Source organism: Haliotis cracherodii, unplaced genomic scaffold (genome assembly GCF_022045235.1).
Source record: "Haliotis cracherodii isolate W230 unplaced genomic scaffold, xgHalCrac1.p SCAF_12, whole genome shotgun sequence".
Lineage (NCBI taxonomy): Eukaryota > Metazoa > Mollusca > Gastropoda > Lepetellida > Haliotidae > Haliotis > Haliotis cracherodii.
The window spans coordinates 22,236,561-22,260,633 of NW_027266267.1; the positions used below are offsets into that span (position 1 = coordinate 22,236,561).

The 24,073-nt window shown below is 46.6% G+C and overlaps 2 protein-coding genes across 3 annotated transcripts in view; one reads left to right on the top strand and one right to left on the bottom strand.

Annotated features, from left to right (window-relative positions):
• Positions 1-6,791: 6,791 nt before the first annotated feature.
• Positions 6,792-8,169, top strand: LOC139458262 (uncharacterized). 2 transcript variants are annotated; one of them, XM_071239637.1, is made up of 3 exons: positions 6,792-7,364; positions 7,463-7,695; positions 8,059-8,169. In XM_071239637.1, the coding sequence occupies exons 1-3, from the start codon at positions 6,898-6,900 to the stop codon at positions 8,067-8,069; spliced, it is 711 nt and encodes a 236-aa protein (XP_071095738.1). In that variant the 5' UTR covers positions 6,792-6,897; the 3' UTR covers positions 8,070-8,169. The 2 variants fall into 2 exon arrangements, with proteins under 2 accessions (XP_071095738.1, XP_071095737.1); XM_071239636.1 differs by lacking the exon at positions 8,059-8,169 and having other exon boundaries at positions 7,463-7,817.
• Positions 8,170-18,025: 9,856 nt separating this feature from the next.
• LOC139458264 (uncharacterized) overlaps positions 18,026-24,073 on the bottom strand; it is a 40,965-nt gene continuing 34,917 nt past the window's right edge. The window contains exons 16-18 of the mRNA XM_071239639.1: positions 23,764-23,899; positions 19,195-19,327; positions 18,026-18,330 (exon numbers count right to left, since the gene is read on the bottom strand). Of these exons, the coding sequence (XP_071095740.1) occupies positions 18,207-18,330; positions 19,195-19,327; positions 23,764-23,899 (393 nt within the window). The 3' untranslated portion in view covers positions 18,026-18,206. The remainder of the gene's footprint in view (positions 18,331-19,194; positions 19,328-23,763; positions 23,900-24,073) is intronic.

Genomic DNA, 24,073 nt, shown 5'->3' on the forward strand with positions numbered 1-24,073 from the left:
TGGCGTCGCTTCCGTTTCCGGTGGCGTGCGCCTCCAAGAGGGCGTCGCTTCCGTGTCCGGTGGCGTGCGCCTCCAAGAGGGCGTCGCTTCCGTGTCCGGAGGCGCGCGCCTCCAAGAGGGTGGCGCTTCCGTGTCCGGTGGCGCGCGCCTCCAGGGGTGGCGGTGGTGGAGGGAGGGAGGGAGGGTGGTGGTGGTGAAGGGAGGGAGGGAGGGAGGAAAGGAGGAGGAGACGGGTTCATGGTGTGGGTGGGTGGGTGGGAGGGTCGTCAAAGCAAAGGAGGAAAGTTGTCTTTCGGGAGAGATGGGTGGCCCTGAAAAGGGCCGTTTTGATGTTTACATGCATGTGCACGCCAACGTGCAAAGGCACGGGTGGACTTTCATTTGACGTCTGACAGGACACCTACTGGTGTGCGTTAACCGACGCACGTAGGTGTCCTTCAGCACAGTGCCGCAGTACACACATTCGAAAGTCCCATCCCGTGCCCTTGTGCCAAGGGCGTACACAGGCAGGCCCCCTTGGCATCTGTCGCATTGCCATGCTGGAGACCATGGTGGTGGTGGTGATGCTTCTTTCCACCCGGGCAAAGGTTGTTTCACTGTGGCGATTTCTAAATCCCAGTTTTCAGACTTGATGTTGTTGCTGTTGCTGTTGCTGCTGCTCATCATGATGAATCAATTTTACAAGTGACACTGACCCACTCGAATCCACTCTTGTTTTATAGGAGAGGTACTGACACCCACCCTCCTGGTTGGTTCGCCAGGCCGCAGCTCCGATTGGTTCGTTCCGGGGCCTATTCAGCACCTCGGTTTTCCAAAACGGACCGACCCCTGTGTTTCTTTTCCACAGGAAATGGATTTTACCATGGGAGAGAAAGCACAACCCCGGTTCGGCCAATCAGAGCCCGCCATGGCCCGAGCGCGGCTTCTGATTGGTCGATAACCCAGGCTTCGGATTGGTCCGATTTCGATCCGGTTTTTTTTCTTCTTGGGTAGCCTTGGTATTTTTTTTGAGATAGACGGTCGTCTGAATGCTAAAGGAAGGTGGACCTTCATAGGTAGACATGAACGTGGGAATGCCTACGTGATGTACGTGTGTGTCACTCCCATGCCAATCGGAATGTCAATCGGAATGTCATGTGGGTTCTTTGTTTTGGATTGTTGTTTGGGTTGGTAAAGCAAAGGAGGAAAGTTGTCTTTTGGGTGAGATGGGTGGCCCTGAAAAGGGCCGTATTAACAGGAACTTGAACGGGAACTTGAACGGGAACGCAGGACACGCGAAACGTCCTTCTAGGCAGTCGGCTCTGCTACGTCATTCGTGTACCTCTGTTTCTCTTCGCAGAGATAGTGTAGTTGTAGTTGCTTCTGGTGTTTCACCAGCCCGGTTAGCTTGAGGTAATCGCAGTCTGGGGACCACTTGTGATGTGCCGCCCAAGGATTGTCGTGGGGTGCCCATTGTCTCAGCCGCACACCACATTGGAAACAGCACACACCATCGGCACCCTGAGTGTAGACAAAGCCCGCATGAGCCATCTCTTCAGCAGTCTGATACATTTGCGTGGGCCACGTCTCAAACGAAGCGAGCCTTCTTTCAAAGCGCAGATAATAGTGCGATGGCGTTTGACTGAGCAGTGACACCGCCTCCTCGGCATGACTCTTACTCCAACATCCACGAGTATCTGTACCATCCATTCCCACATCTTCGCCACGCGTCGTCGTCGTCGTACCACTCTTCTTTGTTTCAGCCATTCTTGATTTTATCACATCAATTTTACAAGTGACACTGACCCATTCGAATCCACTCTTGTTTTATGGGGGAAGAACCGGATCGAAATGGGCTGCTTCCTGGTTGGTCCAAAACGCAACGCACCGATTGGTTCGTTTCGGGGCCTGGCCTGCACCTCGGTTTTCCAAAACGACACGACCCCTGTGTTTCTTTTCCATAGGAAATGGATTTTACCATGGGAGAGAAAGCACAACTCGGGTCGGGTGCTGTGTTCTGATTGGTCGAGGCTGTCTTCTGATTGGTCGACGATTTCCAGGCTTCGGATTGGTCCGATTTCGATCCTGTTTTGGGGAAGGGTTGTCCATCCATCAGACGTTCAGACCCTCTTAGAGTACAGGCGTTCATCAGACACACATCGCTATCATGACGAGCAACCAAAGTACGCCCTATCGTTTGGAGAGGAAAGATACCACCCGCTCCAGACGGTTAAGAACTGCTAATCATACCTATCGTTTGACTTTCAACCCAGACTACTTGGACACCGTACCACCGGAACGCGTCCCCCTGGAACTGCCAGCTTTATTTGACAGGGTGATCGATGACTTTTATGAACAGATGTCAGGTCAGAAGGGAGATCGTATTGGTCTAGGTATCGATCATCCCGCTTTGAACACCCCCATACGGATTCCCTTTCGACGTTTTGAAGATCTCCATGGGCCAGATATTTTGCAGGCCGTGGAAAAAGTCCAACAGTCCAACAAAGACCTGAACATCGATGCCACCATGGATGTGACTTTAGTACACGTCGCAGATCCCGACAGGTTAGGATCGGGCAGTGGTGCTCCCCGGCTGAAAAACGTGATTGGACTCGAAGCTTTTTTAACACGCAAAAAGTGCATCGTACGGATCAAGAACGAAGATCAATCCTGTTTGGCACGGGCCCTGGTGGTGGCACAGCATTATGCCCACAAACCCCATCCTCTGACCCCAGCATGGAAAGCCCAGTTAGTGAGACTGACGAGAACGAATCGCGTCGACGTTCAAGGCCTACGGGCACGGGCCTTGTTTCGACGCCTTGGCCTGCCTGAAGGTCCCTGTCGGGGGCTGGACGACCTCGCACGCGTGGGACGGGCCTTGGCCCTCCTGCATTATCAACTGAAAGTCTACAGTCAAGAGGTGGGTCAGAGACTGTTGTACAAGTGTGATGAGGCTCCACCTCACGCCACGGTGCTGCATCTATACCATCATGATCAGCACTACGATGTCATCACTTCCATGTCCGCTTTTTACGGGTCTGTCCATTACTGCGAACGCTGCGACAAACGTTACGACCATCCCGAAACCCATCCCTGCACCAAGGAATACCGCTGTCACCGCTGCTTCTACTCTAGCTATTGCGGACCCCAGGAAGAGCTTGGGATCCCTTGCTTGACATGTCAAGGTTGGTTCCCCAATCCAACGTGTTACACCCGACATCTCCAGTCACCGTCAGAGGGAAAACCCAGCGCCTGTCAATCGAATCACAGGTGCCCGAACTGTTTTCAGCTGGTCCGCGTCTTGGAGACCCCCATGGTTCACCACAAGTGCTTCGACGAAGAACATCCCTGCTTGGTGTGCCGAGAACCCATGACCCCAGACCATCGCTGTTACATGACGCCTCTCCGTGAAGAAAACGAGGTGGAGGAGGAGGAGGGGGAGGGGGAGGGGGGAGAGGAAACGGAGAAGGAGGGGGAAGAGGAACAACATCACGTACGAGACGACGTCCAATACGTCTTCTACGATTTTGAATGCATGCAAGACACGGGGGAACACATTCCAAATTTGTGCGTGGTGCAACTAGGATGTGGACGATGCATCAGTGAAGTGAGCAAGAACTTGTGCGAACACTGCCCATGGAGAGAAGAAGGGTATGGTCCCAGCCGTGAGATCGTGTTTCGAGGGCCCACCACGCGACATGATGTGTGTGTGTGGTTGACCACGTTGTGTGAAATACCCAAGAAGAAGCCCAACCCGGAGGAAGAGGAGGTCAGCACACGCAAGGGGACAACAGCCCCCCTGGGGAAAAAAAGAAAACGGGATGGCACCCCCTCAAGAAAGGACGCTACCAAACGTCAACGGCATGCATCACCCCAGCAGGAGGCGGAGGAGACGGAAGAGGTGGAGGAGGTGGAAGAGGTCATGGAAGTGGAGAAAACAAAGAAGCCAAAGAACAAGAACACCTCCTGCCATACAGTCCCGAAGGAGGATCGCATTTATGTGATGGCCCACAATGCATGATCCTATGATTTACACTTAATCCTGAAGGGCCTGTCCCCCCTCCTGGTGACACTCCCCACCAAGATTCGACATGGCCAACAAATTTTGCAGATGACCCTGGGACGGCTGTGTTTCGAAGACAGCTTAAATTTCATCCCTTACCCCCTGAAAGCCTTTCCCAAGAGCTTTGGGCTGAAAGAAATGAAGAAAGGGTACTTTCCACACTTTTTCAATACGAGAGTCAATCAGACCTACAGAGGTCCCTATCCACCAGCCGTCACGTACGATCCCGATGGCATGTCTCCCGCGGAACGCTCAGCCTTCCTCCAGTGGCATACCCAAAAAGTGCAAGAAGGAGCCTTGTTCGACTTACAAGAAGAACTTTTAGCTTACTGCCAGAGCGATGTGGACATTTTGAGACGGGGATGCGCCGACTTCCGACAGAACGCCATCCACTCGGTGGGCATGGATCCCTTTGTGGAAGTGATGACAGCTGCTGCGTTCACCATGAAATCCTTCCGAAAACACGACCTGAAACCCAATACCATCGCCATTCTTCCACCTCAAGGCTACCAACCCAAGAGAAACTATTCCCAGGCCTGTATGCACTGGCTCCACTCTCTGATGGAAAGGGACCCCCATCTGCACCTCCAGCACGCCAGGAATGGCGGTGAAAAAGAGTTCACCTGTGGAGAGGGCCAACATCGGTACAGCGTGGATGGGTACGATCCAGCGACAGGCACCGTCTACGAATTCCTGGGCTGTTTCTGGCATGGGTGCAAGACCTGTCACAAGACCCGACGTGGAGAACCGCATCCCGTCCTGGGCACGTCGTTGGGAGCCCGTTACACCGACACCCACTACCGCTTGAGTCTCTTGAGTCAACACCCTGAGGTGAAATGGGTCGTCGCCCTGTGGGAGCACGAATTTACGAAAATGCAACGGGAGGACTCCGCTCTACGTGCTTTCTTGCAGGGACCCCACTGTCGTCACGTCCCCGGGCCGCTCAACCCTCGCGACGCCTTCTATGGAGGACGTACCAATGCCACGCGATTATGCTACGAAGCCCAAGAAGGTGAAACCATCAAGTACATCGATATTTGTTCCCTTTATCCCTACATTTGTAAGACCGGAGCGTTTCCCACGGGACACCCGACCCTTCTCCATCAACCCCCTGTGGACACGTTGTTTGAACTGAAAGGCCTGATCCAATGCCGTGTCCTACCCCCGAAACGACTCTACCATCCGCTACTGCCTTACAGATCGGGTGGCAAACTGCTCTGTCCTTTGTGCCGTACGTGTGCCGATACCCGGTCAGACTCCCCCTGCGAGCACACGGACGAAGAGAGGTCATGGGTGGGGACGTACGCCACCGTAGAACTCCAGGAAGCCGTGAAGAAGTATGACTACCGGGTGCTTCAGATCTACGACGTTTGGCATTTTGACACCTTTGCACAGCATGACCCCGACACCCAGCAAGTGGGACTCTTTGACACTTACATCGATCGACATTTCAAGGAGAAGCTCGAAGCCAGCGGATACCCCGAAGGATGTACGGATCACGACGCTTACATCCAGGAGATCTACGACAAAGAAGGCATTCGGTTGGACAAGGACCGCATCGAAAAAAATCCAGGACGCCGCACGATTGCCAAGATGCAACTGAATTCGCTCTGGGGCAAGTTTGGGCAACGGGTAGACTACAGTCAGAACGTCTATATGAACGATCCTGCACAGTACTTTGCCTTGTGGAGGGATGACCGCAATACCATCGAGGATGTGACCGTTGTCAACGAACACATGGTGGAAGTGACCTATACCCAGCAGAAAGAATTCCAAACCCCTCATTCTCATTTCAATGTCGCCATCGCTGCTTGGGTCACCGCCCAAGCACGTCTCAAGCTGTACGAGACCCTTGCCCTGGTGGGCCGCAGGGTCTTGTACTTTGACACGGACAGCGTCATTTACATTCATCGACCCCACGACGCGAATCCAGAGCTGGGTCATTCGTTGGGTGAGTTTACGGATGAACTGGACGGAAACACCATCAAGACGTTTGTGTCAGGAGGTCCCAAAAACTATGGCTATGAGTTAATGAACCCCAGACCCGATGGAACGCGCACGACCTGCAAAGTGCGAGGGTTCACTTTGAATTACCGAAACCAACGCCATCTCAACTTTGACACCATGAAAGGACTGATACTGGGACAACGGTCTGGGAAAGAGGAGGAAGAGAAAATCAGTTTGGATTACCCTCATCAGATCATTCGAAAAGGACCTCGGCACGAAAACGCACTCGTGACCCGTCCCACCCGAAAAGACTAACGTACCGTGTACGACAAGCGACGTGTCGTCTACGACGAAACCACAGGCCTACCTGTAGACACGCTCCCCTTTGGGTACAGAGACGACTTTCTATAATTTTTTGCATGACAAGGGGATCGAAACTGAATCGACATGAACCCCTTACAGAAAAAAAAAACGGATCGAAATCGGACCAATCCGAAGCCTGGGTTGTCGACCAATCAGAGACCGTGCTCGAGCCATGGTGGGCTCTGATTGGTCGAACCGAGGTTGTGCTTTCTCTCTCACGCTACAAGCCTAACCCTATGGAAAAGAAACACAAGGGTCGGTCCAGTTTGGAAAAATGGAGACTCAGACCAGACACCGGAACGGACCAATCAGAAAGCAGGACCTCCGTGGCTTTTAATATGCCCGATGCTCTCCGGTCATCACTTTTCACTGAACGGACCAAGCAACCACATCGACCCCCTCTGATTGATGTTCCTCACGTTGTGTTGGTTGTTGGCGTTTTATCTGGAAGAAACACGTGTTTGGAGAGAGTACCATCAAGTGTTGACACACCTCCGTGAAGACTTGGAAAGAAACAACAACGAACAGAACATCCGGACAACATCATGTCGAAACGATTGAATGACAAGACACGAAGCGACATGAGTGGCCAAGGAAGCAGTGGAGATGGGAACGGTGACATGACTGCTGAACTGTGGGGTGAAGTGTACGACTTGCTGTGTTTAAAGATGAAGACCGACGACGCGTACGCCAAGTTACGTGCGAAGGGCGACAACCTGATGTGCGAACAGATACGTTCAAAGATGAGGAAGCTGACTGAACCCGAGAAAGGCACATCGAAGAAGACGATAAAGAAGATCCAGAAGAAAAAGACAAGCAAGCCCACAGTCGTTGTGATCCCCACAGCAGCAGCAACACCCACCACCACCACCACCACAGCAGCAACAGCAACAACGGCTGCAGCGACCACAGACATCGAAACGATGGGGACATCCTTTTTGAAACCTGCAACGCCTGCAAAAAGACGATCACGGAAGAAATTATCTCTGAAGATCTCTCCTCAAGAACAGCTGTAAGTACCCTTGCTCTTCTTTGTCTCAGTCATTCTTGATGTGATTCATATTCATGACCTATTCCTATGATAAATGGACTCTGTCCTATGATTGACAGGACCCCTGATGTCAGTTCAGCCCAGGGCGTGCTAGAACAGTGGTGGGAACAAACCCCTCGGGAGCCCACCTATTCACCGAATGCCCCTGCTGTGACGATGGCGACGGGTGACCGTGAGGATCATGAAGCGCTCAAGCTGGCCACTCTCCCTTCCATGGATCTGGACACGCTCCCCCTGCTTGAGGCTTCTTGGTCACCAACATCCCCGGAAGATGTTCATGTCTACTCCTCAGGTACGCCCCTGGTTTGCGACGATAATGAAGATGATGATGATGTTGATGACAACGACGTTGACCTGGATCCTTATGGAGAAGCTCAACTCACTCCCCTACAACGCGGATGTCATATTTGCTGACACAACAACATGTTAAGATACATCAGTTGCAACAGCGGGCAAGTGATGTGTCATACCTGTGGTCTGGAGCTCATAGACTGTACTTGTAGTATGTTGACCTATGACCGCATAATGACACATGATGACATGCCTATCACATCTGCTGAGGATCACATCTTATGGTGATCCTCCTCTTCACTCGAAGAACTTGTCAACACGTAAGCTGCAACCGTGATCAAGTGATGTGTCATGTCTGTTTCAGGGAGACCATAGACTGTACGTGTTGAACGGATGGACCTCTCACAGGGTTGAGGGAGGACCACCTCTTATGGGCTTGAAGATGGAAGAGGAAAACGTTGTCGCGTTATTGTTGTTGTTGTTGTTGTGGTTGTTGTAGGGACATGCAAAGCACTCCCTCCTCCATTGACTTTTCGTATTTCCATTGTATCTGGTTGTGATTGGTTTTTTTCATGATTAAACAGTGATTGATTGAACTGACTCTTTGTGTCTTGATTGATCTCAACTCCAATAGAGTGCCGAACCGAGGGTAGAGGTTGAGTTGAGATGTCGTTGACGTTGTCTGTCCGTCTGTCTGTGCATCTGTCATGTCAGTGCACACCCAAGTGTAAAATTAAAATAAAAAATAGATAAAAGAGAAAGGCCATGCTTGAAAGATCAGCTGCCTGGTGTCGGTCATTCCAGTACGCATCGATCCCCACACCCCCTCCCCGTGTACCATGTCATGTCATGGATCGTGTCACGAATCATGCCATGTGTCCGTCAACCCAAACACAGGATGACGTCACGTGATGAGGTGGAGGAGGTGGAAGCTAAGGTCATGACCTTCCGTGGAAGGGAGTAGGGTGGAGAGTTTCATAAAAGCAGGCGAACCCTCAGACCTTCTTTCAGTGAAGTCACCGTCATCATGGAGCAAAGACGTTCTATGAATGCCATGTCATCCTCCCGAGATGTCGTCACCGATTCCGAGTGGGTGTCTGAAAAGGCGAGAGAACAAGAAGCGAGAAAACGTTCCCTCTTTAGGGACGACACGTGGCGACTCAGTGACATTCTGGAGGGACCTTTTCCTTCTTACACCCTGTGTCATCCTTCTCATCCTCACTATGATTCATTTCAAGAACGTCTGAGATCTTTTAAAACGTGGCCTCAACAGATGACCCAGACCCCGTATGACATGGCCATGGCTGGCTATTTCTATCCAGGACAAGGTGACTGTGTGACCTGTTATTGCTGCGGTGTGGCACTCCGCCAATGGGAAGCCACAGACCAACCCTGGAAAGAACATCTGAAGCACGCCAAAGTGCCCTGCGAATACTTGTGTGTGTTTTGTCCTGATGGAGAAGTGAACGAAAAATACAGACGTTTGGTGTCCCAAGAAGCACGGAAGAGAAGAGTCGAGTGTCTTGTTCACCCCAAGTGACAACGTTTCTTTTTTCAAAGTGTACAGACGTTCATACCCCCAGTGTTCACAAAAGTCACAGGGACGGCCCCCTCATCCTGTGACTTTTTGTTTTGTGGTGTTGGTTCATGTGAGCGAGGGGATTAAATTTTTTTTAAAAACTCATAGTCGTGTTCTGTGGTCTGTAGGATGAAGAAAAACAAAACAGGATCGAAATGCACACCCCGATAAAAAAAAAAAAACCGGATCGAAATCGGACCAATCCGAAGCCTGGGTTGTCGACCAATCAGAGACCGTGCTCGGGTCATGCGGGACTCTGAATGGTCGAACCGGGGTTGTGCTTTCTCTCCCATGGTAAAATCCATTTCCTATGGAAAAGAAACACAGGGGTCGGTCCGTTTTGGAAAACCGAGGTGCAGACCAGGCCCCGAAACGAACCAATCGGGGGCGCGGCCTGGGGACCCAATCAGGAGGGTGGGTGTCAGTGACTCTCCTATAAAAAACAAAACAAGAGCGAAGCCACTCACACACACACACACACTGCATTCTATGAAATCCATCATGCCAGCTCGATACAGTTGTATGAAGTGCCAGACCGACAGTCACAGTTACCTGTACTGCCCTGAAGTGACATGCCTCGAGTGTGGCACTCAAGGTCACCGTCACTATGTCTGTCCGAAGATGAACAGTCAAGAGAAGCAGGAGAATCGGAACCTGGGTCCCTGTTACAACTGTGAAGCCATGGGTCATTTCGCTGCAGATTGCCCAGAACCCAGTCGAAAGAAGACTTCCCATCGCCTGGACCACTGTTACAACTGTCAAGCCCTGGGTCATTTCGCTGCAGATTGCCCAGAACCCAGTCGAAAGAAAACGTCAGCAACACCGTCCACGTCGACACCCGTGACACCCGTGGCACCCGTGACACCCGTGACACAAGTGGTTCATCTCATCGAAGACGTGCACGTCGATGTCCTCGACCTAAAAGAATGCCTCGCACAACTCCGGGCGGACATCACACCTCTTGTAGAGAAAAGAAAACGGGTCAGAAGCCTCTCAAGAAAGCACGCTTCAAAGCGCCGACGACACCTTCAGTCCGAGGATGAGATGGAAGTAGAGGATGAAGAAGAGAGATCATCTGAACAAAGTGACTAACGCATGGGGCCATGCTACCCCACTGTTTTTTACCAGTGTCCCATCGTTTGCAGTTTTTCCAGTGTTCCAGTGTTCCAGTGTTCCTGACGTTTCCTGTCGTTTCCAGTTTCCAGTTTGTTTTCCAACGGCCCTTTTCAGGGCCACCCATCTCTCCCGAAAGACAACTTTCCTCCTTTGCTTTGACGACCCTCCCACCCACCCACCCACACCATGAACCCGTCTCCTCCTCCTTTCCTCCCTCCCTTCACCACCACCACCCTCCCTCCCTCCCTCCACCACCGCCACCCCTGGAGGCGCGCGCCACCGGACACGGAAGCGCCACCCTCTTGGAGGCGCGCGCCTCCGGACACGGAAGCGACGCCCTCTTGGAGGCGCGCGCCTCCGGACACGGAAGCGACGCCCTCTTGGAGGCGCACGCCACCGGACACGGAAGCGACGCCCTCTTGGAGGCGCACGCCACCGGAAACGGAAGCGACGCCATCTTGGATGCGCACGCGCAGAGTCCCATCATGCACTGCGCAGGTCACGTGACCGGAAACGGATGTGCCGCCATCTTGGTTCCAGAATCCTGAGTGGTTCCAGAATCCTGAGTGGTTCTAGACCGAAGTACTTAACTACTCACAGTGTTATATTATTATCGTTTAGACGCTGCCTTAGTACTTTACAAACGTAGAATGGGGCTATTGTAGTGGCAATACATTATCTAATTACAGTAAACTACGTTTATAACGAACACGCTTATAACGAACTGACTGATATAACGAATTTTTTTGGTCCCGGCCATTTGCTGTATGTATCCTGTATATATGCATATGGCGAACTGTGGTTATAACAAACTAAAATTAGTGGTCCCTTTGAGATCGTTATAACCGTAGTTTACTGTAACAAGGGGCGGCCGGGTAGCCTAGTGGTTAAAGCGTTCGCTCGTCACGCCGAAGACCCGGGTTCGATTCCCGACATGGGTACAATGTGTGAAGCCCATTTCTGGTGTCCTCCCGCTGTGATATTGCTGGAATATTGCAAGAGGCGGAAAATCAAAAACTCACTCATGTACATTTTCAAGATCTCGTGTATACATTCCTAAAATGCTGACATGTAATTTGTGAATTCTGGTGGGGCGATACATTAAAATCCAATTTAGTAAACATTATAAATCTAGCCATCCCCACGCAGACAAACAAGCATGGAATTCTCCGATCGTTTTTCGTAATTGTATTTGAAATAGTGTGTGTGTGTGTGTGTGTGTGGTGTGGTGTGGTGTGGTGTGGTGTGGTGTGGTGTGGTGTGTGTGTGTGTGTGTGTGTGTGTGCTGGTACTAGTCCGGACTGATGCCGATTTATAGTGCTAGCTCACTGAGATACCATGCCGCAGTTTAACATGAATACCCCACACAGACACAGTATACTTTCTATGTCGACAAAAGGCTTTATAGATCATAACTATCAGTTTAAACTATTATATGATCGCTTCGCATAGCATCGGTGTTTTGATTGCATAGTGTTACTTTGATTTATACTGTATTCTTCTTAGCATAATAGATCGAAATTTTTTTTAAAACTTGAAGCAAGTTTTGTGCCTTGTGAAACTGTTTGGCATGTAGATAAGGAAATATAAAACGAAATTTTGTAGTTACAGAAGTAAAAATACCAATACAATCGTCACACTTCAGACGTACAAACCACGCCAAGCTCAGCACAAACCATTTTCTACACTTTCAAGTGATTATAATGGAGGTGGCACGCCAGTCTGCTACACCCTAAGCACAATAGACCATAATATGATTAATATCTACTCACAAACCATGCAAAGCGCCAGGAAATATACCAGACGCCTCAGTCACTTGTCAACATTGCAAGAGTACGTAATCCGCTAATTCAAGTCAAGTTTATTCTCAAGAAAAAAACCCAGAGTGGAGTACAAATTGAAACTCAGCAAATTCCAGTAGTGTCACACTCCACTATAGCAGTCTTATTTGTCACTTGCTAATATCATTGCTCGACTCCACAAGTATCTCCCTTTACAAATACACGTAAAGAAAAAACGATTTTTGGATATCTAATCTATACAATATTGTTTAGGCTTTGGATATCTTATCTATACAAAATTGTTTGCTCATCTATACAATAAATATACAAGATTGTACAGCTAGATCTTTTTCCAGTGTTTTAACCATAAGCCACAACTACCGTGACAAACCATTCCTTGTAAGAGACGACTAAATGGAAAATGTAAGATCGGTGACATGATTGATATCGTGTCAACGTGTGGCGTGGATCAATCACTGGCTTGTCTGGTCCGGATCTGATTATCATTAAGGGCTGCCGTCTATACACGCGGCGTTAAACAGAGAGAAAACACCAAACAAAAGAAATGTTTATTTCGAGTAGCTTGATGCAATTACGGCAACACGATTTGGAATTTTCAAAGTTTGTTGTTCACGTTAATGACAAGAATGGCAACTCGACATCACGCACCCGACATTCGTAAATTATGAATTCAAATACACCGTGCACTCCAGACAATGTGAGGTAATTTGATCAAATAGATCAGTATATGCTTGTCAGATTCGTGTCGTGCTTGAAAACACAACATGGAAAATTACAGTGTGGTATTTTCGTCTACTGTTCATGACCGATGCTTGCACTTTTTTACGTTTTGTTTTGTTTGGTAGTTGTTTGACGCCGCACTCGGCAATATATCAGCTATATGGCGGCGATATGTGAATAATGGAGTCTGGACCTGACAATCCAGTGATTGACATCATGAGCATCGATCGTTGTTTGTTTTTTGTTTAACGCCGCATTCAAAATGTCAAAATGGACAGCAATCTTCAATGAAATTACATAAATGTGTTTTCTCGTTGCTTAACGCCGCACTCGGCAATATTCCAGTGATATGGCGGCGGTCTGTAAATAATCGAGTATGGACCAGACAATCCAGTGATTGACATCATGAGCATTGATTCATGCAATTGAGATACGATGACATGCACCAACCAAGTCAGCGAGTCTGACCACCGGATCCCGTTAGTCGCCTCTTACAACAAGCATAGTCGCCTTTTACGGCAAGCATGGGTTGCTGAAGACCTATTCTACCCCAGATCTTCACGGGTGCGGTCTGAAATGAATCTCGACCAGACAATCCAGTGACTGATATTGTGAGCAACGATTGTACCGTCGGGGTACAATGACAATCAACTAAGTCATTGAGGCTGACCACCCGATCCATCCGGTTTCAAGATACAAAGTTGAAATTTCAAGATGATTATCTTGAAATTTCAAGTTAGTATGTGTCTTGAAATTTCAAGTTAGTATCGTGAAATTTCACGATAATAGGTTTAAATTTCAAGATACTTAGTATAAATTTCAAGATGATAAGTTGATATTTCAAGTTGTCGTCTTGAAATTTCGAGATGATTATCTTGAAATTTCAACTTATAATCGTGAAATTTCAACATATAACATCTTGAAATTTCATGTTAGTGTCTTGAAATTTCAATAAATTAAAAAAACAACCCAAACAAATGGCCCTAAAAGGCTTCCGTAATTATGGCAATATGTGATCGTTTAAAACATCGTGAAAAATCTATATTCTCATTTCGACATTACAAAGTACATCGCTTTCAGGGTTGAGTTGTGTTAATTGTAGTAATTAATACAGATAGCGCACAGAAACTCGTATTTGGTCCGTAGATAAAAATTTATACCTCTTTACTTACATGTTGGGATATATTTTTATTTACTGACGAGTAATGTAACGAGTTCCTGTGAGACAGCGCCATGCACAGGGAGACATTCAAATTCACACTCGTACGTTAGTTTACATAACATGACACTTATCTTCCTATAGATTTCTTTTCTCTGACGAGCTATTTGGCTTTCCAAATTTAATTCAGTTTGTTGTCTATCTTTATTGTAATAGCAACGAGTTTCAAAACAATAAACTTTCATATATAACTAATGAACTTCAATATTAAATATCGTGCTAATACCTAATTAAAGACAATGAAACAACGAAGCCTGACGTTTCTCAGGTCACACATATTTTATTCATATTAATCTTTCACAAGGGATGTGTCAGCCAGGTTAGAATAAATCTTCAGACACCCGTACTGGTAAGAGGCGACTAACGGGATCGATACAATGTGTGTGTGCTCATAAACTATTGACTACCTTGCCCTTTAGCTGAGACTGATATTAAAACGAATGAGTCAAATAACCATCCATTGATATATATTTAATTTCTTCGCAGCATGTGACATACGTGAAGGTCCGGGAAGGAGCAGGTCTTCAGCAACACGTGCTTGCCGTAAATGGCGACTGTGCTTGCCGTAAAAGGCGACTATGCTTGTCGTAAGAGGCGATTAACGGGATTTGGTGGTCAGGATCGCTGACTTGGTTGATGCATGTTATCATATCCCAATTGCGTGGATCGATGCTCATGATATTAATCATTGGACTGTCTGGTCCAGACTCGATTATTTACAGGCGACCGTCATATAGCTGGAATATTGCTGAGTGCGACGTTAAACAACAAACAAATAAACAAACAAACATAGTTCAGCTTTGATCTACTGGACCTCGTTCCACAACGCAATCCTGGAGCTACGACTGTCCCAGCACAGGAACTCGTTATTGGTCAGTAAATAAAAATATATACCCCCTATTTGTAAGTAGAGAAAAGGAGCGTCACTCGCCATCTTGCCGGTTTGTTTACATTCGATATCCAAGGCGATTTGTTTATTATACGCTCATTGACAAGCGCATTTCTGGCCGTAGATTGATCGATATCACATTTCTACACATGTACAAGTCATCGACATTCGATCAATGTCCCTTACTTACCGAAATATCGACAGTTTATTGCGCCAGCTTGGAAAATGTTACCAACCCCGAGCGGAAGTAGATGTCAAACGCGGGCAGATTCGAGCGAGCCACCTGATTGGCTGACCTAGCTACTTACGTCAAGTCAGCGTGAAAACAACAGCACATGGGCAACCCACGTGGGTTTGACAGAAGAACAAGTGTTCGCATGGAATTTGATCAAAGATTGACACAACACTCTTATCATTGGCCAGGCTGGTTCTCATCAAGGAAATTACGGAGAGATTGGGGAGAAATGGAAAACTGGTGTCTGTTACTGCTATAGCACTGGTATGGCTTCTAAACAGCTTGAGGGGAGAACTCTTCATGATGGGGCTGGGCTGAGTCGTGGAAGACACAGATATCCTGACTTATATAAGATAGTTCTTAGTGATGAAAAGAAGAATGTCTACAGGAGGAGTAAGGAGACTGATGTGCTGATCGTTGATGAGATAAGCATGATCAGTAGAAACATAGTTGAAAGGTAAATATGACATGTATTATATGTATATACTCCAAACTTAACCATCTTCACAGTTCCATCTCAAATCATAATATTAATAGAGTTAAAATCTAGACATGTAATCCTCAACATACCATAACAAGGGTATTTTTTAACTTTTCTTTAACTGGACATGTAATCCTTAACCATGTTAACATACCATAACACGGGCATATTTTTAACATGTTAATATGTAGGAATCATTCTCATGAATATGGCAAGTCACAATATTAATATACTTATTATAGTAGCTAAGACAATGTTTTTTTCAAGTGTGTCATTACACTTTAAATACTGTTACTTATTTTTACTTATCTCCTCAAGACCCATGCCCAAATAGTTATATTCTTTTGGAATATTCAATACATGCCTATTCCCACGGTTCCTATTATTTTCTTACATATGCTCACAGGAACTCGTTATTGGTCAGTAAATAAAAATATATACCCCTTATAAGTAACTTGTAAGTAGAGAAAAGGAGCGTTACTCGCCATCTTGCCGGTTTGATTACATTCGATATCCAAGGCGATTCTTTTATTCTACGCTCATTGACAAGCGCATTTCTGGCCGTAGATTGATCGATAACACATTAAATTTTCTACACATGTACAAGTCATCGACATTCGATCAATGTCACTTCCTTACCGAAATATCGACAGTTTATTGCGCTAGCTTGGAAAATGTTACCAACCCCGAGCGGAAGTAGATGTCAAACGCGGGCAGAATCGATGCCGGGTAACAACAAGTACAATCTTTTAGCGTCTTTAGGTATGACGCGGCAGGGAATCGAACCCCGGACCTTCCGCTCTACCACTAGACCACAGGAGCGGTCTCCATAGCCCGTGGGAACTACCGCCACACAATCTCGGCCATCTGTTAGAAATTCCAGAATATCGTTTTCAAATCCTAGTCTGGAATAGAAGTCTCCCGCCGTGATATTGCTGGAATATTGCTAAAAGCTGCGTAAAACCATACTCACTCACTCACTGTTGGTTTGGGACAGGGAGTCTGCTATAACATTGGAGACGTCTGGGATGTTGCGGTCGTAGACATGGATGTTGAGAGAGTCGGATTTTGTTGAGTCGGATGAGTTGGAACTCGACAGCGATCGAGAGGTGCGACATCGACTTCGTGGATCCCATTCGGTTTATGTACCACACTACTGCAGTGTTGTCCGACTGTATCATGTGGTGAGAGGAGTGTAGGAACTCTGGCCAATATTCTCTAGGTTCAAACGATATGTCCACACACAGCGGCAATTAGAAAGAGAATGAGTTGGTAGAGAGACGCATGGAAGGTTACTGTGCACGAGAGCACGTAATTGACCTAGTTGTTGGTCTGCTGCCAGTGTCTCATAAATTTATGATGAATTGTTGTTAAACATAATAGGAGCATGTGCACATAATCTTGAAGTACCCACAGTTTGATGACGTCAAATTTAAGAAAGCATGACAAATTCAAATTATACACAGGTGAGTGTGTTCAAAGATGGATTTTATGTGGACAAATAAGGGTTTGTAAGGTTGGTTGGTTGTTTAACTCCGCACTCAGCAATATTCCAGCTATACGACAACAGCGGTCTGTAAAATAATCAAGGGCAGGACCAGACAATCCAGTGATTGACATCATGAGCATCGATCCGAGCAATTGGGATCGATGACACCTATCAACCAAGTCAGCGAGCCTGACCACCCGATGCCTTAGTCACCTTTTACGACAAGCATAGTCGCCTTTTACGGCAAGTATGGGTTGCTGAAGACCTATTATACCCCGGAATCTTCACGGGTCGGTTTGTAAGGTGATCGGATACAGTGAGTGAGTGAGTGAGTGCGTGAATATGGTTTTAAGCCGCTTTTAGCAATATTCCTGCAATATCACGGCGGGGGACACCAGAAATGTTCTTCACACATTGTACCCATGTCGGGAATCGAACCCAGGTCTTCGGCGTGACGAGCGAACGCTTTAACCACTAGGCTACCCGACCGCCCCTAATCGGATACAGGTTTGTAAGGTACTTGGTGCATGAAGACATAAATATTAGGTTAAATTTTTCAATAAATGGTTGCACTTGTGCATGTTTTATACAGCTAAATTGAGCCCCGGTAAATTGTTAACTGTCAGGATTACATCTGAACTAAAACATACCTGAGGTTATATAAGACATTGTTACTAATCAATGTTTAGGGTGGAGAGATTTATTTTCCTATGAAGAACAATGAACAAAGAGTCTATTTCTCAATTATATTGAAATACAACAACTATCAATAGATATACAAATCTCAACAGGAAACCCCAAGCCTCAAGCTCATTACGCTCACAATTAAATATAATATTCAGGAGTCTAAATTCAATATGAAATGGCTAGTTCATTCTCTGGAGTCTTGAGACAAACAAAATCCAGTTCAGATCTTGAGTCCTCCCCTTCAGGTCAAGGGAGGTAAGTCTGGTGTGAATTAGCCAAGGGAGGTAACTCATGTCTACCTCTGCACCTGCAGCTGGACCAGTCTTGTGACCATGACCTTCCATCTGTCCTGCCAATCCTTGTACGTGTTATTATCAACCTTCGCCCAAGGGACACAACTCTGCGCTGGCTGATCCCACCTGCAGGGGAAAGAAGCAAATAGGTCTTTGGAAGGCATTGAAAGATAGTGATACACATAAGGAAGAGAACATATGGATGTCAATTTCTTTATTATGAGGAACAAAATGTTTCGGAGTATATGCTTACTCCTTCACCTGAAAGGAGTTAGCATATACTCCAAAACGTTGTGATCCTCATAATAAAGAAGTTGACATCCATATATTCTCTTCCTTAAGAAACAAATAGATAATCTCAACAAATCCTACAGTTGTCGAGTGTCTTGAGTGAAAAGATTACAGCTAAACAGCTTCAGTGGCAGAGGGACTAGTGGTGTCATTCAATTGCAAAACAATTTCCTTGATGCAAAATCTCCTTGAGATTGCTTGAACTCACTCAAGTAATTTATGTCCTGTGTCGCCTGAAAATATCACTCGGGGGCAGTACTGGATTTTAAGCTGAATGGACCTGTACACAAGACCCAAGTAAATAAAGACTTCATATGCTCAAGAATTAATTTCAGGTGAAATAGATGTGTGTGACAAAAAGATCTGTCTTGCAAATCGGACTCTCTGTTTGGAAAAAAATATAACACTGTTATATCTGTACATGCTGGACGGACAACTTGTATTTCTTAAAACTAATTGTTGCCGGTCATACAGATAGGTGGATTCTTCAATAAATAATGGGGCGGTCGGGGAGCCTAGTGGTTAAAGCGTTCGCTCGTCACGCCAAAGACCCGGGTTCGATTCCCGATATGGGTACAATGTGTGAAGCCCATTTCTTGTGTCCCCGGACGTGATATTGCTGGAATATTGCTAAAAGCGGCGTAAAACCATACTCACTCACTCACTCACTCACTCAAAAAATAATGACAAAGTACACACCAGTCTTGTAGAGCCGCGTGTGCCTCGACAGAGTCTCCGAGTCCGTTCCCGGCAAGGGCCAGCCTCTTGTTGAGAACAGGAAGTAAACGCTCCACCTGCTTCCTGTCCTGCTCAGTGACAGCTGATCTCAGCTCTGGAAGAGGAAAGGGTACAGTGAGTCAGTTTAGTTTAACGATGCTTCGAAGAGGATATCAGTTATGGTGTGCGAGTGGGTGTGGGTGTGGGTGTGGGTGTGGGTGTGTACACACTAGTCCTGACAAACTTTGAAACATGATTGGTGTGACTGGGCGTGTGGGTACACACTACAGTCCGTTTGACTCCAAATGCGAATGATGAATTGCAAAATAACTCGAAATCCAGAAAAGTTTATGATACATCAATACGGTACTTGACCATGAATACCCTGTACCCAACAAAATCTGAATTTTGTTCATTTTAAGACCCATGACGGACGAAGTTCTTTAAGAAACTATCATGTAATTTTGTATAGAAATGTGTACATGACACGTAGGGGGGATAACATTTGGTTCACTCACAAAAGATTCAGTTTAGTAGAGAAGAGTGAGTGAGTGAGTTGGGTTTAACGCCACTTTTAACAGTATTCCAGTTATATCACGGCATGTCAGCTTAATGTCGGAGGAAAGCCCGGAGTGATGCAGGTCTCAGACGTTTACCACCTTGGTGAATCCCACGAGCACGGGTATGCTGCTGACAAACCTAGAAACATAATCGGGGCGAACCCAATCTCATTAAAATCAGACCTTAGTTCTCGCTACCACTAAACAAAGATCTGAGGACATCCCATTAGGAGTCACATCAGAACGACCTTTCATCCGACCAATCCGAGCATTGCTTACCAGATCATGAAAGTGGCAGTCAGAATGTGATTTCTAATCATGCAACCTCGATAACTTTAAAACGGGGTATTCCAAACGATAGTTAAGGGCTTAACGACTAAATCTATACAATCTAGACCATATATTAGCCATTCGAGAAAGTTTTTTTTGTTCAGGTTTCAATTTTTTAAGCGAGAATTTGTCAAAATATGTTTCGAAGCGTAGTCGCCAGTTTGAAATTAGTACCGTAAAGAACGAGAAAGCTGCCTTCTGATTGGCTAATGTTGACTTCTTGTCAGTAATTCTATTGGTCGGTCAGAGTTTGTGAAAGGTCGATCTGAAGTGACCCGTAATGGGATGTCCTCAGATCTTAGTTTAGCGGCAACGAGAACTTGGATCTGACTTTAATGAGATTGGGGCGAACAGTGATTCGAACCCACGGTCATAGGTTTCTGTCGTGCCCAAGGTTTCTCTGCACAGTGAATCACGGCGCCTTAGACGACCCGTGCCCCCTCAGTTCAGAAGAACAGAATGCTCAGCCAAAGAAGGGAAACGCCTCAGTGCACCAAATTATACAACAAGAATGTATTAGTCACTCAAATATTAGTGCAGAGCTCACACAACAGAGCAGAACCCATCACAACAGTGCAGAGTGTTGGGTGTAACATAATGATCAGTGATTGGATCATTGTCTCATAACAATGACATACTATTGGCCAAAAGTGCTTGCTGCATGCATGGCCCAAGGTCAGAATCCTAAACCACACCCAACAAAATGTAAAAACAAACAAAAACACTTCAGCACTTAATTCTTAAAAAGACGAAGACTGGCTTCACTCTCTCTTACTATTTTCTCCAGGTACTAAGAATTGTGAGTGTGTGAGTGAGTATGGTTTTACGCCGCTTTTAGCAATATTCCAGCAGTATCACCGCGGGGGACACCAGGAATGGGCTTCACACATTGCACCCATGTCGGGAATCGAACCTGGGTCTTCGGCGTGACGAGCGAACGCTTTAACCACTAGGCTACCAGACCGCCCCTCAAGTACTAAGAAGCAATGAATGAACCTAAATAAGAAATTAGAACAGTTGAAAACTTGAGAAAAAGGGCAAGACCGTTTGAGTTTGATTATGGAAAATAGTGGCATATTGTCTTTAAATATGTCAGGGGGTTAAAAGTTCAATATATACTTTACATATTCAAACCTCAAGGAACCCGGGGTCCCTTATAATTATTAAAACTGCTATGCAATTTCACTGAAGACGATCATTTTCTTATTACAAATACAGGTGTGGTTATCAGAAGAAGGGTTAATGCAGTGCAAACAAAAGTTAAACTTTCAAACAGCAGATACAAAAAAATTACCATTAACTTTGGGTAGAATTATAGCTGAAAACACATAACAGCTGAAATCACTGGTTGATCTGCCTGGTGCCAGACATCAGGACAAAGCATGCCACTAATAATACACAATCTACAAGGATTTGTTTGTTTGTTTGTTGTTGGACCAGACAATCCAGTGATTCACATCCTGAGTATCAATCCACATAATAGGTATACGATGACATGCATCAACCAAGTCAGTTTGCCTGACCACGTGATCCCGTTAGTCGCCTCTTACGACAAGCACAGTCGCCTCTTACGGCAAGCATGGGTTGCTCAAGACCTATTCTACCCCGGATCTCCACAAGTCTGTGACAATGCATTTGTATATCATATTGCTATTATCTTCTTTGCAAACTATGAAACCAACTGAACCATTTGTTGCAACTAGACAATCAGCATGAATAAACTGTTACACTGCTTTGAGAAAATTATTGGAAGTATTGATCTATATCGTTACCTAAGCACCTTCCCAGCATGTGACACCTTTGTTACGCTCCTGATATCATCTCTGTCACCTTAAGCACCTTCCCAGCACGTGACACCTTTGTTACCCTCCTGATATCATCTCTGTCACCTCAAGCACCATCTCAGGATGTGACACCTTCGTTACCTTCCTGCTATCACCACAAGCAGCTTCACAGGATGTGACACCTTCGTTACCCTCCTGATATCATCTCTGTCACCTCAAGCACCATCTCAGGATGTGACACCTTCGTTACCTTCCTGCTATCATCTCTGTCACCTCAAGCAACTTCACAGGATGTGACACCTTCGTTACCCTCCTGATATCATCTCTGTCACCTCAAGCACCATCTCAGGATGTGACACCTTCGTTACCCTCCTGATATCATCTCTGTCACCTCAAGCACCTTCCCAGGATGTGACACCTTTGTTACTCTCCTGATATCATCTCTGTCACCTCAAGCACAATCTCAGGATGTGACACCTTTGTTACCCTTCTGATATCATCTCTGTCACCTTAAGCACCTTCCCAGCACGTGACACCTTTGTTACCCTCCTGATATCATCTCTGTCACCTCAAGCACCATCTCAGGATGTGACACCTTCGTTACCTTCCTGCTATCACCACAAGCAGCTTCACAGGATGTGACACCTTCGTTACCCTCCTGATATCATCTCTGTCACCTCAAGCACCATCTCAGGATGTGACACCTTCGTTACCTTCCTGCTATCATCTCTGTCACCTCAAGCAACTTCACAGGATGTGACACCTTCGTTACCCTCCTGATATCATCTCTGTCACCTCAAGCACCATCTCAGGATGTGACACCTTCGTTACCCTCCTGATATCATCTCTGTCACCTCAAGCACCTTCCCAGGATGTGACACCTTTGTTACTCTCCTGATATCATCTCTGTCACCTCAAGCACAATCTCAGGATGTGACACCTTCGTTACCCTTCTGATATCATCTCTGTCACCTCAAGCACCATCTCAGGATGTGACACCTTCGTTACACTCCTGATATCATCTCTGTCACCTCAAGCACCTTCCCAGCATGTGACACCTTCGTCACCCTCCTGATATCATCTCTGTCACCTCAAGCACAATCTCAGGATGTGACACCTTCGTTACACTCCTGATATCATCTCTGTCACCTCAAGCACCTTCCCAGCATGTGACACCTTCGTTACCCTCCTGATATCATCTCTGTCACCTCAAGCACCATCCCAGCATGTGACACCTTCGTTACCCTCCTGATATCATCTCTGTCACCTCAAGCACCTTCCCAGCATGTGACACCTTCGTCACCCTCCTGATATCATCTCTGTCACCTCAAGCACAATCTCAGGATGTGACACCTTCGTTACACTCCTGATATCATCTCTGTCACCTCAAGCACCTTCCCAGCATGTGACACCTTCGTTACCCTCCTGATATCATCTCTGTCACCTCAAGCACCATCCCAGCATGTGACACCTTCGTTACCCTTCTGATATCATCTCTGTCACCTCAAGCACAATCTCAGGATGTGACACCTTGGTTACCCTCCTGATATCATCTCTGTCATCACAAGCAACTTCACAGGGTGTGACACCTTCGTTACTCTCCTGCTATCATCTCTGTCACCTCAAGCACCATCTCAGGATGTGACACCTTCGTTACCCTCCTGATATCATCTCTGTCATCACAAGCAACTTCACAGGGTGTGACACCTTCGTTACTCTCCTGCTATCATCTCTGTCATCACAAGCACCTTCCCAGTGTGTGAGACCTTTGTTACCCTCCCCATATAATCACTATCACCACAAGCACTTTCCCAGAGTGCACATGGCGATAACAAGAATCTTGAAAAACAACAATTTTCCAATATCCATATATTTACCTGCAATATCCTCGAGTACGTTGTCGTGATTGTGCCTGGACTTCCGGTCAGCCTGCTCCAGAGACTGGGTGATCTGCTCACTCAGCTTCATCTCTTGCATCACCTCCATACACCACGGCAATACACACTCAGGGGCCTGAACACAAACACAGAATACACACTCCGGGGCCTGAACACAAACACAGAATACACACTACAGGGCCTGAACACAAACACAGAATACACACTACAGGGCCTGAACACAAACACAGAATACACACTCCGGGGCCTGAACACAAACACAGAATACACACTACAGGGCCTGAACACA

What these genes read in the sequence shown, in the direction of transcription:
- LOC139458262 (XM_071239636.1), top strand. Translation starts at nt 6,898, where the DNA reads ATGTCGAAACGATTGAATGACAAGACACGAAGCGACATGAGTGGCCAA. An exon ending in ATCTCTCCTCAAGAACAGCT is followed by an intron (nt 7,365 to 7,462) that starts GTAAGTACCCTT and finishes TATGATTGACAG; the next exon opens with GACCCCTGATGTCAGTTCAG.